General features: G+C 41.8%; 1 protein-coding gene across 2 annotated transcripts in view; it reads left to right on the top strand.

Annotated features, from left to right (window-relative positions):
• Nucleotides 1-19,478, top strand: part of Cacna2d3 (calcium voltage-gated channel auxiliary subunit alpha2delta 3) — an 877,637-nt gene that overhangs the window by 249,198 nt on the left and 608,961 nt on the right. For both annotated transcript variants that reach the window (XM_058582154.1, XM_046452970.2), the window contains exon 4: nt 17,176-17,235. In XM_058582154.1, the coding sequence (XP_058438137.1) occupies nt 17,176-17,235 (60 nt within the window). The remainder of the gene's footprint in view (nt 1-17,175; nt 17,236-19,478) is intronic.

Genomic DNA, 19,478 nt, shown 5'->3' on the forward strand with positions numbered 1-19,478 from the left:
CTGTGTCCACCTCTCATCACTGTGGATATAGAGACAGAAAGTTCTCTAAGTTGTCACCAGACCCAAGAGGGAGGATTGCTTGGCAGTGAAAGATATTAGACAATCAAGACTTGGGATCATTCTCTCTTTTTTTTTTCTCACAGATTAATTTTCATGCATGTTCTTCAGATGGGAAGTAAGTGGTGACCAGAAAATCCATTTCTTTTCTCCCTTCAGGTGACAAGTGGGCAGCCAGTTTTTCTTACCTCCTGCAAAAGATAACAGAGTTCTCTTGTCCCTCTGCCTACACTTGGTTTCACACATGTAATATTCATGACAGAAGGGCTCCAATCAAGATATCTTGGCCTAGTTGATTGGCTTGTGAGATTTTGCAGGTCTTGACTGACTAGTCAGATGAGGCAGCTGCTGGTAGCCAGACTCCACAGTCCTGTGTCACCCCAGAGGGTGTTCACATTGACATGGCCCTAGTCTTCATAACGGTCTAACCAAGGGAGAGTATACTCAATTCCATTCTTAACACCACCATTCACTTGCTGTATTGGTTTGTGTTGTAGTCAAAGTTTTCTCTGTGACCAGAAAATCTGACAAAAGCAACGTAGAGGAGGAAAAGTTTATTGGGGACTCATGGTTTCAAAGTTTTCATCTATGGAAGACAGACTCCATGGCTCAGGTCCTGAGATACGATGGAAAATCGTGGTGGAAGGGCATGGCAGAGGAGACCTACTCAGTACATGACGACCAGGATTCAGAGAGAGCATGCTCTGCTCCACAGTGACCTACTTTGTCTATCCACAGCCTACCACCCAGTTCATCCATATTGATAGATTAATCCACTGATAAGGCTACAATTCTCATAATCTCATCATTTCACCTCTGAACATTCTTATATTGTCTCATACATGAGCTTTTGGGGGACACTTCATATCCAAACCATAACATCTTGGAAAGACCCTTTACCACTGAGGCTGTTTCTCATTTGTGTATTAAGCATGTGGTAGCTCCCCAAAGGCCCATTGGGATGGATGTCTGTATAGTGCTAGGCGTGAAGAAGGGCCTTGACCATGGTCATTCCCATCCTCTACATTTTCCTAGGACTCTTAATGTGCTCATATCTCTTCATATCCTTGGGGATGTAAAAGGGACATTTGAAAACCAGTGAAGTCTAAATACATTTCATGAATTAACTCAAATATGTGGAGTTGCTAATATTTAACAGCTTTGAAATTGCAAAGTGGGAGTTTTGTGTGGTTGGACTTACTATGTCTCCATGTGTCTATTTCACAGTAAAGGAGGAGGGTGGGCAACAGAAAGATGAACATGGAATGTCGTGCTGAAACGAGGCTCCATTCTGATCAGTCACATAAAAGCCCTGGAGAGTTGTAAGAGTCCAAGTCATGGAGTGGGTAGGGGGAGGTGGGAAGGAGAATGTGGGGGAAAAACAGGATGAATTTCAGGAGCAGGCATGGGGTACAGATGAGGAATTTAAGTTTTTGATCACAGTTAACTTTTGCATAAAATGGACTTAGTCTATCCTTCATGAACTCTTGTCTTTTCCTCATTAAAAGAAAAATCTTCAAATCTTTGATCACTAGCATTTATTCAAATATCTGCTTATTTCTTTGTCATTTTGATATAAAGTAATAATTAAGAGTTGACAAAGGAAAAAGGAGTCGAGGCTCGGAGGGTCGAGTGCATGAATAACTCTCCATAAAAATTCAAGCCTTGCATGTCATTTCAGTTCATTACCTGGGCATTAAAAGAGGGAGAGCCGGCTTATCCTTTAAGCTACCTTCTTATCCTTGGAAATTTAAAAATGCTAAATCTGGTTCCAGAGGGTGAAAATGTCATTTCTTGAAAGCAAGAAGCACATTTGAGAATTACAAGGGAAAAAATAACAAAGAGTGAGTTTAGACACACACACACACACACACACACACACACACATACACACACATCCAATTCATGCAGAGACCAGGCCCTTGGTTTCCCCAGTTCCCACCAGACCCCAAAACTCATGCATGTCTCCTTGTGCCACAGCCCTGCTCCCCTCATTTCCTCCAGTTTCAATTTGGAGCACTCATCTTCCTGACAGTGTTAGACAAGGTTCAGAGTGTTGGCCTCAGGGTTTGTACTTTGGGGAACAAAGGTAATTTCTGAAGATCCTGAAGTCACCAGTTGTGGTATTAAGCAAGGGAATTGTGTAAACTATTTGGGGACCAAGGTAATGAAAATAGTCTTTTATTTTTCACTATGCATTCTTGATTTCATTTAAAATAAGCTCACATTTAAGTATATATGGTAGACTTACCTTAGAGAGTAAAAGCCAGTTTGGCTCTATAACCAAGGGCCCTTCAAAACTCAAGAGTGACTTTTACAGTGACACACGCTTGTAATCCCAGGGAGGCTTGGGAGGCTGAGGCAGGAGGATCATGAGTTCAAAGCTAGCCTTAGAAACTTAGTGAGGTTCTGAGCAACTCAGTGAGACCCTGTCTCTAAATAAAATATTTTTTTTTAAAAAAAGGTTTGGGATTGGCTCAGTTGTTAAGTGCCACTGAGTTCAATCCTCAGTACCAAAAAAAAAAAAAAAAAAGTTGAGAGTGAAACAGGCTATTATTTTTTTCAAGCCAATGAAGAAATGATAAAGCTTAGTTGAAAATTGTGATCAATGTTAAATATTTTCATTTAACAAATTAGTGCTTTTTAATAAAGAATGCCTATACAAAAAAGTTGGACACTTCCCAAGAACATAAAAGGATATAGTAAAAAGGAATTATAGTATTGCATAGGCAGTGAGGCCCAGGAAAGAGATTCAGCTTTCAACCATATCACCTCTAATATTGCCGTGGAATTTCTGTGACTTACCTGTAATCTCTTTAGGAGACAATGTGGAAACTCTTCCAAGGTTAAGACTTTATGAATTGGAGAGCTGGACTCAATGGCTGTCTGACCCCTGGAAAGGATCATAGAGTTACCCTGAGCTGGGTCTTCAAGGAGCTTCCCAGAACAGTTATTATTGCTTTTAAGGTCAAGGGCATGTTTTCATTTTAAAACATTCCCTCCCCCTGCATTTTCTTCCTCCTAGGAGCCCCAATTTTTCTCTCCCTTTCCCTCCTATAATTTTTCCTTTCATTTCTTCCTTTCTTGCTCTCTCTTTCTCTCTCTCTCTCTCTCTTGCTCTCTCACCTGTTCCGTCTTCTCCCCTTTCTTTCTCCCTCTCCCCATTCTCCCTCCTTTCTTCCCTTCCTGTTACCGGGGTCTGGATCTCTTGTCCCAAATTTCCACCCCTCCTCCCACTTTAACAGCTCTCTACATGCTGACCCCTCCCCCTACCTCTGCCACCGAATGGTTCTTATAATTATCCCCTGGCCCTCTCAGTCAAGTTTGATCAGAAAACCAACAACTCTTTATGAATTCCAAGTAAGCAGGGATTTAATGTAGTGGATGAAGACTCCTTTGATGGTTGGAAGAGCTAAGAGAATGAGGGCCAAGGCAAGTGTTGTCTGAGTTCACAGAGTCAGAGTGCTGGAATCATGGGGCCACCACGAAGGGCCCCAGATGTCAGCAGCACAAATATCTCAGTTGATCCTCAGGAGGGTACCTGGATGGATGACATTGGCAGAGCATACCTGCCATCTGCAGGTGCCCACAACTTCATCTGGAGAATGTTGACTTCTTGCCTTTTTAGCTTGCAAATCTCTTAAGAATCTCACCTGGAACCAGGACGTATAGTTGGTAGACTTCTAGCCCTGCCACGGAAGAGCTAGCTTAGATGGTGCTGAGAACCAGCAGGCACTATCTATTCCACACACCATTAATCACCAAATAGAATGCACTTAACGTTCTACTTTTTTTTTTTCTATCCTTGTCTCAGTTGGTCTTACTGTGAAATTTTGCCACATCTGCCAGCCCTTCTGCAAGATGTTCCTCCTGAGTCCTGGCTTCCTTCTGACCATTCCTGGATACCTCCTTGGGGGCAATAATGGATAGTGGTTAAGGGTCCCAAGCTAGTTGACATTACTCGGTTCCTTACCTTATTCTCTATGTCCTGTTGGCCTCTTATGTTCTATAGATTCTCTTCCTAAATAGCTCCCAAATGCCTTCTCTTTAATCTTTCTCTTTATTGCTTTGAGTAATTTTTGATCATTTAAAAAATGTATATGCTTTCCATAATCAGTAATATTCCATAACCAATAATATTTGCTGCTTGAAACTCTCTAACCTCCCTCCCCCTCCACATGCCGCAATGTAATTGCCTGAATAGACCATGCCCCATTTTTCTTAGGAAATACATTTTGCTTAAGGAAATGTCATGTGCATTTCCTTCCTCTGTTTCCTGTTCCAGCTCTTCTCTTTCAGATTCCAATATAGAAGACAAGGCTTTTGTATCACAGATGAGAAGCTTCCTTGAGCCTCTCCACCCAGTCTCATTGATCCTACCTTCTGGAGAATCCCTTGCTTCCTCCTGCTGGAGTCTTCATCTTGTCTGTGTACCTCTCTCTCTCCCAAGACTGTAATGTCCTCCAGGGCAGGAACTGTGTCTTATAAACTTTACATTCTCAGAAGAATACTGCACCTGGCACCCAGTAGAGTGAATTATAGATATTACTTAATTTGTCCAACCACTGTATTCTGAGCATCGGCCACATGCTCAATGCTGGTTGGAGTACAGTGGGCTGGGGATCATACCTTTGAGAAGTCATTTGAGCTACAGATGATGGAGGAAGAGAAGGCAAACACAGAAAGGAAGATCCTCAGCAGGGAGAAGAGCTAGGATGATGGAGACAAGTTTGTGATTGTCTGGGGTCAGAAGTATGATTGGGAATATGAGCAGCTGAGGGTGCTGGACCTGATCATGAAGGACTCATGGTGATGGGCATGATCAACTCAGGGGTGTTGGACAGGAGCAATGCCCTTGTAATTATTCTTACAAGCCTCCATCTGGTAACTGTGTAGAGAATGGACTGTAGAGTACCGAGTAGAAGCTGGAGACTTGTTAGGACACCAGGGCTCTCCAGGGAAGAGAGGGTTGTGGCTTTTATGGTTTGGATATAAAGTGTCCCCAAAAGCTCATGTGTAAGACAATGCAAGAAGATTCCGAGAAACAAATAATTGAGTTATGATAGTCTTAACCCAATCAGTGAATTAACCCCCTGACAGGATTAACTGAGTGGTAACTTTGAAGTGTAGTAGGATGTGGCTGGAGGAGGTGGGTCACCAGGGGCGTGACTTTGGGGTATATATTTGTCTCTGGAGAGTGGAGTCTCTCTCTGCTTCCTGATCACCATGTGAGCTGCTTCCCTCCACCACATTCTTCCTCCATGATGTCCTGCCTCCCCTCAAGCCCTGTTGAATGGAGCCTGCTGTCTGTGGACTGAGACCTCTGCAAATGTGAGCCTTCAAATAAACTTTTCCTCCTCTAAATTTGTTCTGGTTAGTCTTTTAATCACAGCAGGAAAAGTTGACTAAAACAGTGGCTCTCATGAGGGATTATAGAGGGGAGATAAAGACAGTAGCAGAGCAACAGGAGGCGTATTTAGGAGGAAGAGCCCACGGGAATAATCACTAATGGACCGAGATATCTGTGGAATAAAAGGCATTAAAGGAAGTGGACTCTCTACTTCATTATCTTTCTTTCAGGACTGATACCAGATTCACTTCAAAGATGAACGGAAGTTCAGGTTTGATCACCATGCTCTTATACCCAGTGGGCCCTCTGGTTGGGCACAGGCCGTGTGCTCTCTAGCTTGGCTCACCCTCACCTGAACCCCCTTCCCTGCCTTTCCTGCACCCTTCTCCACCTGCTCTTCCTCCCATCCAACCCTGCTGCTCTGCAGACACAGTGGGCTCCTACCTTGGAGCCTTTGCCACCGAATCCCCATCTTGGCTCCCTGGTTGACTTCACTCATCCTTAACTCTAGCTCCATACCACATTATTTACAAAGCCCTCCCACACTGGCATGCTGATTTAGTCAGCTTTTTCACTGCTGTGACAGAAAGACCCAACCAGAACAATTGTAGAGGAAGAAAAGTTTATTTGAGGACTCACAGTTTCAGTGGTCTCAACCCATAAACAGCTAGCTCCATTCCTCAGGGCTCGAGGTGAGGCGGGACATCATGGCAGGAGGGTGTGGCAGAGGGAGGCAGCTCACATGGTGATCAGGATGGAGGGAGGGAGAGGGAGAGGGAGAGGGAGAGGGAGAGGGAGAGGGAGAGGGAGAGGGAGAGGGAGAGGGAGAGGGAGAGGGAGAGGGAGAGGGAGAGGGAGAGGGAGAGGGAGAGGGAGAGGGAGGGAGAGGGAGAGAGAGAGAGAGAGAGAGGGAGAGAGAGAGAGAGAGAGAGAGAGAGTGTCCACGCTCCAGATACAAAATATATACCCCCAAAGCCACACCCCTAATGCCTACCTTTTCCAGTTACACCCCACGTGCCTCCAGTTACCACTCAGTTAATTCCTACCCAGGGATTAATTCACTGATTGGATTAAGACTCTCATAACCCAATCATTTCTCATCTCAATCTTCTTGCATTGTTTCCCCGAGTGAGCTTTTGGGGGACACCTCCCACCCAAACCATAACATGTGCCACCCCGTTGAGCTCTCTGCTTCCTGCTTTGAGTTTTAACATTACTTAAACCTCTCTGCACTTGGTTTTCCTCTGTGTAAAATTGGGATGGTAAAGCAGTTTGGTGCATGGATAGGGTGTTCTCACCTTATGTGGCCCTCCTGTCATCAGCCATGCCACCGTGTCTGCTTGCTTCTCCTCCCAACTGAAGTATGATCATGCCAACGTCCTCAGAGCCTAAGCCCTCCGCACGATTCTCCCCACATAATTCATCATCGTCATCATTGTCAGCAGCAGTGGCCTCAATAACAGCTGACATAAATGAGCATTAACTCTGTGCCAGAAATTTTGGCTCAGAATACTATCATCAAGTTGCTAGAGCCAGGATTCAAACTCAGGTTGCCTTGACCCCAAGAGCCTGCACTCTGGGCCAACACATGTTCAATCCCAAACTGAAGTTGTCCCGGTAAACATTTGGATGGATGGATAGGAGGAAAGAACTAAAAGGAACAGGTTTTTCGCCCACATCACATGCATCTCAAAATCCATCTGTGTCAAGGTAAAGTCTGAGTGGACATGGATGTTGTTCTGCATTATTCCATTTTCAAGGAGAGAGGAAATTTCCCTTCCCTGGCCATGCTTGGAGCCCAGGGGCTAGGAGCTGCTCGTCCATTGTCTCACAGGTGCCATCCGTCAAAGGAGCTTGCTTTGGCAAACAGCTTAATTTCTGTGTTTGTGCCATTCCGAGGACACCAGTCAAAGCTTTCAATAAAGGCCTTTGCCTCATTCCATTTTCAGCTTCACTGATCCCAGATTTCACCAGTGAAGCTGAAAAAGGGAGCGGTGGGTTCTGAAAAGCAGTTCTTAAGGAGCAGGTGCACAGCCTTGTGTTTTTCTGAACGTGAGGTTTGCAGTCCTTTCCCTGGCAGCAGAATTAACTTTCACATAACCTCCACGTGACTGTGAACTTGGGGAGCTGCTCCAGGTTCTCCATATGTGAGAGCCAAGTGTGGGAGGCACAGACTCTGTGAAGGTTCCCAGTTCCAGTCAAGCTGTTTTATGCTGGAAAGTCTTGTCTCTTGCTCTGCCTCATCTTCATGGCATCTTAGGCTTGAGTGGACTATGTGGAGAGCAGGCTGTGTCTTTCAGGTCTCAGACTGGGCTTAGCCCTGAGTTACTCCATTTCATAAAGCAGCAACTGGACAAGAGTTACTCCACTTTGAGTAAGACAGTGGCATGCAGCACACACCAGCCGGTGATCAGACCATCCAGTGAATGTGCTATGAAGTCCAGAGGCTAGGAAGCTCCTGCCTCTGTCTCTGGGGCTGCAACTCAGCTCAATCTCCCTCTTTTATGTGGCCCACTTTGAAACTGCCTGAGTGGGGAACTTGGCCTGTAAGCTTTGCACCCTGAACGAGTTCTTCACCTGGTTGGAAAACTTGTTTGACCACCAGCAGTGACTATATTTCTATCTGTTCTCTACTTTTTTGCTCTGGAAGCCTCTTGAAACCCTAAGGCCACCTTAAACCTCCCTTAGCCTGTGTATCATTGTGTAAAGTGTGAAGTGTGACTTTAGCATTATAGATACTAATCATTAAGGTGGGAATGGAATGTGCGATTGCCTCAGTCATGACACCAAGTGAACCATGAGTGTTTTGGGTGAATGAAAGCCAATGAAAGTGATGTAGCTTATGGAATTTATTATCATTCAATAAGTTATTGTTATTCTGACATTGTGGAGAGACACAGACATGTCCAGTCTATGTTAATGGCATAGCTTGCCTACAACAGCATCCTTTAGGAAATGTTCTAAATGTACATTCTAATGTACATTATCAGGTTCTCATGCTGAGGGACAGACCAAAGATAGGATTTAGTTCATCAGAGAAGAAAGACAAGGCTCAGAAACAATGAAAATTTGCCTAGTGCCAAGCAGCCAGTGGGTAGGAAGACTTGGAATTCTAACTTTTATATATCAGTCAGCTTTTCATTGCTGTGACCAAAATATCTGACCAGAACAACTCACAGGAGGAAAAGTTTATCTGGACACACAGTTTAGAGGTTCAATTCATGCTGTGGGCCTGAGGCGATGCAGAACATCATGGTGGAAAGATGTGGTGGAGGAAAGCTGCTCAGCTCACGACAGACAGATGGGAAACAGAGAGAGAAAGAGAGAGATGAGGGGCCAGGGACAAAAGAGAAACCCCAGAGACACACCCCCAGAGACACGCCCCCAGTGACCTACTTCCTCCATACCCTACCTACCTGCATTTACTATCCAGTACAGTTAGTCCTTTCAATTTATAAATCTATCAAACGGATCAATCCACTGATGAGTTTACAGTTCTCATCATCTAATCATTTCGTCTCTCCTCATTGCTACATTGACTCCTGAGGTTTAGGGGGACATCTCATCTTCGAACCGTAATACTTTGTCCTTTTGGGTTCTGAGTCCTGTGAACAAAATCTTTGAAATTGGAAACTAAATCACCTATTTCTTGGGGTCCCTAATAGGTCCTGATGACCTAGTAGGTTCTCAACGAATACTTGCTAAACTAAATCGAACAGAAGTGATGGAAAAAAGAAGGTCACTACCAGGAAAGAACACTGTCCAACAGGGCTCTTACCAACTCTAATACCCGGGCCAGGACTTACCTCATCTGGGACTGACGTTCCTGTCTTGCTTGGCTTGTTGGGCAGTATCTTCAATGCTCTGCCATCCTGGGTTCCATTCTGCCTTCTGAGTAAACCCAGGAAAGGTTGTAATGAAGGGCTGGAATAGAATTTTGTTTACCATTGTCAGAACAATTAGGGAAGGGCGGTTTCCATCCCTTGTGCAAAACAAATGTTCGTCCTGAAAGTCATGTAATGTTATAGTCCCTGTTCATTCTCTCAGGAAGTTAAAGACAGTTCTATTATCCACAAAGGAAATAGGTCAGTTACCCCCTGAACTGAAATGTACTGAGGGGACCTTTCAAGTTTTGTCGATAAATAGCCTTGATTTTGATAATCAACCCTAAAAACCTTCCCAGGGCGGGTATAAGTAGAGGGCATTCTTTAAAAGTGCTGTATTATTTTGAAAATTGCTTAGGCTGAAATATAAAGCAGACTGGCTCTCCTCTTCCTAAGCCTGCTCCCCTCGCTGCCTGGGCCCTTGAGCAGCCCTTTTAAGCAAAGTTTGGCTGGTTCCATTTTCAACACCTTTGCAAAAAGCTCCATTTTGGCACAGGGAGCCTTCGATTATAGAATGAGATGACTTTAGTTTGGAAATTGGCCATCCACGTTGATAACAGGTATTAATTTAATCAGCCTCAAATTGATAACAGGCATCTCCTGTGGAAACAAAGATAATTTATTATTGATTGTGATTGTGTCTCCTGATGTAAACCACAGGCTTATTTTGTCTTGTAAAAGGCCGGTGTAGCTTTCTAGGATCTGAAGGAGACAGGAAGCGGGAGGAGGAGGAGGGAAGGAAGGAAAGAGACTGCTCCATACACATGAGGTGTGTTTGTTCTTTTGTTCGGTTACCTGCTTTCTCTGGAAACCTTATAGATTAGCTTTTATAATCCACTTTGAAAATGTTTTTGCCGTTTTTAAAGCAGAAGCAATCTTTGCAGCTTTCAGGCAGAAGGTCATTTTACACAAAATGTTCATTCGTGTGCAACAAAGCTCATTTCTTTTACAGGAACAAAGAAATAATGAGGCCTCTTTAAAAGCTGTTTTTCTCTAAAGAAATGATCATCTTGATAGTAGGTGATTTACATGTGCCACTTCTATGGGAATTGAAAAGTAAAAACATTTGTATCAATAAGGATCACGGAATATAATCAAGCTCTCAGATATGATTCTGACTGAGTGGCAGCCTTGCAGAGTGGGAGGGGCCAATTGCTCCTTGTCTGACTGCATCCATCTCTCCAGGTTCTTCCTTTTGTCCTGCTTTATGGCCTGATGTCCTTGACATGGCCTTTGTGTAGGTCTCTGAGTGCTAGCTGTTTCCAGAACATTTCTCTAATTGCTGCTTGCAGAACATTTTCTTACCTCCAAAAGTAAGTGTGAAATGTTCTCATATTGGTTGGAACATTCTTTCAGCACCTGGATGTCTTTCTCCTAGGTGTTTTCTTTTCTCCTTCAGAGCTCAGCTAAATGTCACTCGTTCCTGGAAGCTTCCTTGGTCTCCTGGCAGTATTCTTTTTTCATTTACCCCTTTATATTAAAATAGCTATTTTTCCTTGTGTAGGTCCCTCCCTCTCCTATAAACCACCTCACAATGCTTCTGGGTCTCTAGTGAAACAGTCCCACATTTTGGGAAATAATCTTCTAATGATTCTAGCTACAAAAACAGCAAAATCTGGGGGGGTGGGGGCACAAGCCTGTAATCCCAGCGACTCTGGAGGCTGAGGCAGGAGGATCGAGAGTTTAAAGTCAGCTTCAGCAAATTAGTGAGGCCCTAAGCAACTCAGTGAGACCCTAATAAAATATAACAACTCAGTGAGTCTCTAATAAAATATAAAAGTCTCTGGGGATATGGCGTGGTGGTTAAGCACCCCTGTGTGCAATCCCAGGAACAAAAAAAAATAAAAGTAGCAAAGATTCATCTACACCGTTCCAGGGTAATGAAAACTGTATGCCAAGAAAAGCAACACAAGTAGGAATGAAAATGTAAATGTGAACATCTTACTTTATGTCTCCAGTGTAATGGTTCTGGAAGGGGATAGCTTCTGACCCTGGACACACGATAGAAGTGTTTGGAATTATAGGAACAAAGCAATCTCATTTTGTTTGGGTTCCTAGAGACATCTTTTGATGACCCTTACTGAGCATAGAGATGTTTCATTTAGTTTCTGGTATCTATTGATTTTGAAGTTGGTGAGGAGAGGACCTGGGTCTCCTCTGTCCTCACTCATGGACTATAGGCATGTCCTTGTCCAGCCCTGCCATGTCATGTGAGAGTGGGTAGCATTCGTCCTAGGTACACATTCTAATTGATGGACAAAAGCTATGATTCTTTTTCCATCAAACTCATGTCCTTAATACAAAAGCCACATGCACTGTGGCGCATGCTTGTAATCCCACCAGTTTAAGAGGCTGAGTCAGGAGGATGGTGAGTTCAAAGCCAGCCTCAGCAACTTAATGAAGCCCTAAGCAAGACCCTGTGTCTAAATAAAATATAAAAAGGGCTGGGGATGTGGCTCAGTGGTTAAGCACCCTTCAGTTCTATCCCTAGTACCAAAAGAAAAAGAAAAGAGAGAGAGAGAGAGAGAGAGAGAGAGAGAGAGAGAGAAAGAAAGAAAGAAAAATTCAAAACGCCACCAAATCTAGGGTAAGGAAAATATGAACCATGCCACACTGAGTACTGTTGCACACAGTAATCAAAGCATAGCATCAACTACTGTGTTTGCTTGTTTTAGTCCTTGTTGACATGAAGGCAGGGTCATGTAATACCTAGCTCTGATATTAATGACAATTCATTAACTAGCTCCAAATTCATCATCGATGCAGCCCAAATCTAATGACTATAGATTTTCTTTAAAGTTTCCCCACTTGAACTTAATTCTTATTTGGGAAAGAATAATGTATTCATTCCAGAAAAAAAAATGGCAATAAAAACCCTGGTATGAGTATTATATGTGTTGTTGCAGAATGCTGAATGAAAACCACTAAACATATTAAGTGCTTTGAAATCTTTGTTATATTCAGACAGTTCATTGAAACAGCTTTTACAAGCCAAAGCTTTTGAGCTTTAACAGGAGAAATAAAAATAACTTTTTACTTTGCTTTTCCATATGGTTTTTATAGTATTGTTTTGCTTTAAGGATTTTCATCTGTAATTATCCCTCCCACTGTTTTAGGATTTTTTTTTTATTAACTTTTTATTTTCATTGGGCCCCAATTTGTTCATTCTGATGGAATCGGTAGGAGTTCAGTAGTAAGTTCCTTCGGGTGGATATCATATTTTCCATTTTCTTTCCCACATCTCAATGCATGTTTCTTTCTTTTCTCCCATTGTTAAGTCAAAAATGACCAGGAAAAGAAAATGCAAGCAGAACACACACACACACACACACACACACACACACGAAGAAGGAGAAGGAGAAGGAGAGAAGGAGAGAAGGAAGGAAGGAAGGAAGGAAGGAAGGAAGGAAAGAAAGAAAGAAAGAAAGAAAGAAAGAAAGAAAGAAAGATCATTTTCTTTTTTTGATGCAATCTTGGTCTGATTTTTCCTTCTTCTAGACCATGACCAAGTTTGACCTCTCCAGTGGCTTTAACCCTACTGTTGATTTAAGTGTTTGGGGAGGAAGTGGGAGGCTGTGCATTCCAAGTGTTCTTCAGATATACATGGGGTCATTGTCACAAGAAGTAAGATGTGATTTTCAATGAAATGCTTTAATATCCCCTCTGTTCCCCTTAGCAGCTTCGCCTTCACCACAGCTGTAAATACTTTCCGTGGTCCATGGAGTCTTGTGTTTCTTATTTATAAAGATAGCTCTTGTTTGTATTTATTTCCCAAAAAGGGAAGAGTTATGTAGAAATAGAAAAAGTCAGTGAAATGTGCATCAACTCTTGAATTACAACCTTTTAGCTGGTGGGTACTCTGTACAAAGGATTTATATTTTACTATATTGTTATCCTTTTTACTGAGTAAGGAAATGCTTTGGCATTAAAGAAGGAAAAAAAAAAAATCCGTGAACAAAACTGCTGTTTTCTAGTACCTCAGAGCTCAGTCTGAAGACTGGAGACTTCAAAGCAATTTTTATTTCCAGTGTTCAATTTTAATTAAAAACCACATTCACAATTCTGTAATCCCATCTGCAGATTCAAAAAGGGAATTCATATAAGAGAAAATTAACTTATTATTATTAAAATACATTGCCTTTCTAATAGATATAATAGAATAATCATTTTCCCCAGGCTCTGTGGTGATTCCTCACATAATCACTAAAATATTAGAAATTTTAATGGATTTTTCTTGCCTGGCAATGATAATCAAACTTATTTTTTAAAACATTCTTTTGACGAAGTTGATAAGGATATTTGCTCAGGGAAGAGAAGTTATGGGCTGTTATTTTCTACTGGCCAGTGTCAGAATTTGAAGCTGAATGGCCTTGATTTTGTTAGATGAGGATTCAGTTTATTTTTTATTTGATAATGGTAGGAACTTTGGTCCCCAGGAGTCTATTTTAGGTAAATTTATGGCACATGGTTTTCTTCTCAAAGAACATTTCTTTTAAGAAAGGTCAACTATCCTTTATTGCTCCTACAGGGTGTGGAGTTCTTCATGTGCCCCTTGTGCACAGTAAGAGTGCATCCTGGGAGATTTCCCCTGTATCCTTCCAGAAAGTGTAGGCCCGTCTCCCATCGGCCTCTGCCAGTGGTTGGCCATGTCTAGCAATATCCTAGCAGAGAGCCCTGTTCCAAAGTACTTAGTTGCTTCATACGAGGTAACTATTACATGTAGCTGCCAGTCAACTATCTTCTCTTGAATCATATTTCCTAAAGCTCTGGAGTGAACATGATGGGAAAATAACCTTCATGGAAATAAGATTTGTGAGTGAAATTAAGTTTAAGACAGGTGTGCAGCAAATTTAACTTGAACATGTGGTGGTGCATGCCTGTAATCCAGTGACTTGGGAGGTAAGGAGGATCACAAGTTCAAGGCCAGCCTCAGCAACTTAGTGAGGCCCTGCCTCAAAATTAAAAAAAATAGATAAAAGAAATTGGGCATTTAGCTCATTGGCAAAGCATCCCTGGGTTCAATCGCCAACACCAAAAAACAAAACAAAACAAAAATCCAACAAAACTGGTCAGCAGTATCAGAAGTCAGAGTCTGGTGTCCTCTGTGCTCAGCACGGAAGGCAGTGTCTTGGCTGCTCTGAGCAGAGAAGGCAGTATTACTGAATTATTTCCAGTGTATTCCTTCTGTGTCCTGTCCCTTGTGTTGTGGTGTTTGTGGTTGAAATACATTTTGTATGGTGTTATCCAGGAATATGTTAAAGAGTATGTATGATTATATGATGTGCATAGACATATAAACATATACATACACATGTGTAAAGGAAATGTTATATATGAAACACAGTCCCTTGTAATCTTTGCATAACTTCAACTCACCTATTATTTTCATTTTGTTAGTAAGAAACAAGATTGTCGTTCCCTCTCTCTCTCTCTCTCTCTCTCTCTCTCTCTCTCTCTCTCTCTCTCTCTCTCCCCCCAATATTATCTGTCTTGGACCTTGTGAAGTTTTATTTTGCTCTTATCTTTTGATCAATTGGCTGTTTCATTGATGTTTTTATTTCTCCCCCTGGACTCTCAGAATCCATTGAAAAACTTTTTAAGGTGTTTAAGTAAACAAATACTCAAAATGCATGAAATTGTTTTGATAATGTAAGTGTTCAGACATGCATAATATTTATACACACTCTATAAAGCTCAATATGTAACGATTTCATAATCCATGCAGAGAAATTCTAAATCTGTTACAAAGATTAAGAGAATAAGCTCTCAGGAACATAGATTTCTTCTATTGCTGCCTGTCACTCATCTGTCAGGATTCATATCAATACCTTTGCAGATTGCACCATGTGATCCTGGAAGCCTGCCAAACTTCATTGACTAGGATGATTCCAAGATAAGCCAGTGAAAGCGTGGGGCCAACAGTCTCCACACACAGTATCTGCTCCTATTTTTCTCTTTTTTCTGCTTCTCACCATCATGTCTCTTTTCTGTAAATAATTCAATGTCTTAAAATTAAAGTATATATGCAAACAGGTTTTAAAAAGACAAATAAGAATTAAAAAACCTTGAAGGGTTGGTGAGACCCATTCATCAAAGCATCTGGGTGAGGAAGGGCATGGGGTGAATGCCATCTTCAGTGGCCCTCAAACTTTAGCAACATCTGAACCACATGGAGGACGGGCTTAACCTGGGGCCACCCCCAGACCTGTTGCTTTGGCAGGTCAAGGATGCAGTCTGAGAGTTTGCATTTCTAGCCAGTTTCCAGGTGAAACCCATACTGCAGAAGGGGACTATTCTTTGAGAACCCCTACTCTACAGTCACCTCTTCATGTGGTTCAGATGAAGAAAATGAGGCCCAGAAAGGGAAAGGGGTTGCCCCAGGATCTTACAACTGGGCTTGTCCCAAGATTCCTCGCAAGAGGGTTGGCATCTGGGCTAGAGTAAAGAATGGGTCTTCTGGATCTGGCTCTGGAATATCTTCTGGGGTCTGTTCTCTGTCTGATCAGGGAAAAAGAGGCCCTTCCTGACCTGTCTGTGGAATCACTATCTCTGCTGGCCCTTCTCTTTGTAAGTCCCATGGAGAAAGAGGGCTTTGGTGCTCTTTACTGCTGTCTGAAGTTACCCTTTTCAAACACCCAGGTACTCCTGGGACATTTATCTGTTTATTCATGACCCTTTAGAGCTTAAAACTACTGTCACCATCTTTCAAACATGGCCTATTAAACTCAGGTCTGTGTTATGACAAGAAAAAGTAAAGTCAAGACAGCGTAGGCAGCCGGGAGCAGTTACGCATGCCTGTAATCTCAGCGGCTTGGGAGGCTGAAGCAGAAGGATCACGAGTTCAAAGCCAGCCTCAGCAACTTAGTGAGGCCCTAAACAATTCATCAAGACCCTGTCTCTAAATAAAATATAAAAAAAGGGCTGGGGATGTGACTCCAAGGACTCCTGGTTTCAATCCCTGATACCAAAAATAAAAATAATAAAATAAAAAATAAAGACAGCATAAGCTACAAGAGTAACCATGGAAAAAATAAAAGTGGCTGAATTTTTACTTAGTTCTAAAGGTTTCATTTTTCAAGTCTTTGAAATTTTAGTGAAATATTATTTCACTAAATGAGTTTTCTGCAATATCCTCCAGTCTGTATTTTCATGATGGGAAATATCTTTTGGTTGGTGAATTCAAATTAAAGTAAAACTGACTTTGGTAGTTGACAGATTTTCTTTAAATAAGGACAAGTCATGAAATTGTTTTGGTAAGAATATGAATTTGTTGAATTTACTTGGATAAGACAAATACTAAGTACGGTGTTCTCATGGGTCCTGTGTATTGATTTAGTTTCAGTGATTATATTATTGGGATGCAGATTGCTAAAATGGCATTTGTGTACCATAAAATGCAAATAACTATCACCTGATAATTGTATAGTAGAACTGGGTGCCAAAAGAATTGACCTTGAATGGGGAAATTAAAAGAAGTGCTGTTTTCCAAACCAGAAGGGAAGAACGTTAGCTCACATAGAGTTGGACTCAGTTCAACTCAATAAATCTTGACTAAGGGCCTTCTATACCTACAGAATGTACTGTTCTAGGTAGGTGTTGGATCCGAATTGGGTCTTAAGAGCCAGTATCTTTGAATTTTTATGAAAATGAATGCAGAACACATGTGTATTTGTAGGTATAAATAATGATAAGTGTTTAGTGGAGAAGTTATAGTTGAATGATGGAAGCAGAGGTTAAATTTGGCCAATGGCATAATTATCTCCAGTTTCCCAGGAGCAAAGCCTCCAGATCTCCATGCATATCCTGAAACTCAGACTTTCCATGTTGTACAAATGGAGTCTAGGCTGCAATTCTAATCTTGAATGTCACTTTCTGTCTTCACAGCGTCTCGTGGAGGCTGCGGAAGAGGCACACCTGAAACATGAATTTGACGCAGACTTACAGGTAACTGACTATAGTTGGAGTTATGTGGCTTTGTGGGTTTCAACAATTGGAAGAGGCTTTGGGGAGGATGGTGTGGAGTCAGAATGAATGTGCCTCTGTCTTGGCAGGATAAGATAGCAATCCTCAACCACCTTCCACCAATGACAGTTACAGTGGGTGACGCCACACACTCACATGTATGTAAACAGATTGCCATGTGTAGGGAGTTAGGTCCATCAACTGACCGGAGTTCTCAATGATAAATTGATAAAATAGGGCAATATATCTAAATCCCACTTCCAGGTCTGCATTTTGGAATATAAGTGACTGAAAATGTTGTAATGGATCTGACTTAGTATTGGTTGTTAAAACTGAACATCACGTGTCAAAAGTTAAAGACTTTGTATACTTGGGACTTAAACATCTATTTAATAAATTTCTTGCAGGAGATCTTGTATATGATCATGGAACACCTGTGTTTGGTTGAGAAGGATTTAGATGTTGATGTGTGTAGAAAACATGGTAAAAGGCAGCAAGTGATTGGATTGAAACTTAGAATTTTGTGGGGGTCCCTTCTGGAGGAACATTTTATCTGAATTGTCATTTTGAGTTTTATAGTCTTTTCTCTCTTCTTGAAAAACAGAAGGAACAAATCATAATCTTCTACTCTGCTATTTGCTAGGATATATCGTTTTTGTGGCATGTGGTCACAATTAGGAAATAGTATTTATTTTGCTATGTTTTCATTAATATGGAAAATATAAAGCCAGACATAAAATTTTAAGCACAACAAGATGGCAATCCAAGGCTGGCTCTTTCCCATGGATGCATCTCTTGTGTTATCACTTCCATCCATATTTTTTTCCTTATGGGTAAAAGAGTGCACACTCAAATGGGGGTAGTTGAGGAAAGTTTAATAGGAGGAATATTTACAGATGTGTGGTCAGGTTGAGAGAAACAAGCAAATGATGGTATTGAGAGAAAGGAACAGGGATGGTGCCATACTCCAAAGCTCACCATACTTCTATGGAAGTAAAGGGAGAAAGTAAGTGGTTTCCAGAACCCAGAGAATGTAGCTATAAGGCAAGGGTATTTGATAGAGGAGTATAGCTATTCATGGTGATCAGGCAGGGGTAGAATTTGTAGAGAAGAGACCCCAATAACCCTCTCCTGCTTTCTTATCTTTTGCCCAACATGGCAGAATCCAACTGATGTTGGAGTTGAGTCATTAAACTGGGTGGAGAAGTTGAAGAATAGGGCCCAACATTTTTCAACCTCACAATCTGGGGTCATTTTCAGTCACAACATCCAACACAGGAAAGAAATACAGCCAGAAGTGCAGACAGGCATACAAGGTTGTAGGGGGATATGAAGAAGCCCCAAGGACTGTTGGCAACATTGAGAGAAAAGTAAGAAGCAAGTGCAGCTCTTTGAGCAAAGATATAAGAGAAGGGGCAGAGGACAGAACGGAGAACGTAACAAGAACCTGGTCTTCCTCCCTCTATCCTCACATAGTGTCCCCATGAAGACCTGGTGGCTGTTTGCTGGCCACCTCTTGACATTACTGAGTTGGGGACCAAGACATCACTATATGAGTGGGACATTCTTGATGGAAACCATAATGGAGACAAAGCGACTCTGAATATCTCCAGATGTGATGATCTGGAAATACACAATGTCACGTATATGGAATTCTTGCCCCAAATATGTAGCCTGAATATCATCACGATAAAACATCAGATAACTCCAGATGGAGGAACACTCTGCTAAGTAACTGGCTCCACTCATCTTTAAAAATGTCAAGGTTGAGAGAGTCATCATTGAGGTTTCGTTCCAAATGAAGGGATGTACAGTGCGTGACCACTGAGTGCAGCATGGGATCCCGGGCTGGATCTTGAGCCAAAAAGGAAGATTTGAATATGTTCCGGCCTTAGATAATAATTTTGTGTTCATGTTGAATTGCCTGATTTTGGACCTTGTACTGAGATTAATGTGTTAGAGTATATCATGGTCCTTTTTTTTTTTTTTTTTTTGACCAAGTGTTTGAATCCATTGATCCAATAGGAAGAAAAGAATTTACAGGAGCAAGAAATATTGCTGAAATCAAGACTGTTTTTTTAAAATCTGATATTTATGGCTCTGGTCTTTATAGTCAGTTTTACTCTGAAATCAATTTTCTACTAAGTATAGCAGAGTTTGGCCTAGGCGGGTCGTGTGACTGGCTTGATTGACTTTAGGGGATTATTTATCCTTTAGCAGAAGAA

The sequence above is a fragment of the Marmota monax genome, unplaced genomic scaffold (genome assembly GCF_021218885.2).
Source record: "Marmota monax isolate L192 unplaced genomic scaffold, Marmota_monax_Labrador192_F-V1.1 WCK01_AAM20220418_F8-fsc00042, whole genome shotgun sequence".
In the NCBI taxonomy this organism is placed as follows: domain Eukaryota; kingdom Metazoa; phylum Chordata; class Mammalia; order Rodentia; family Sciuridae; genus Marmota; species Marmota monax.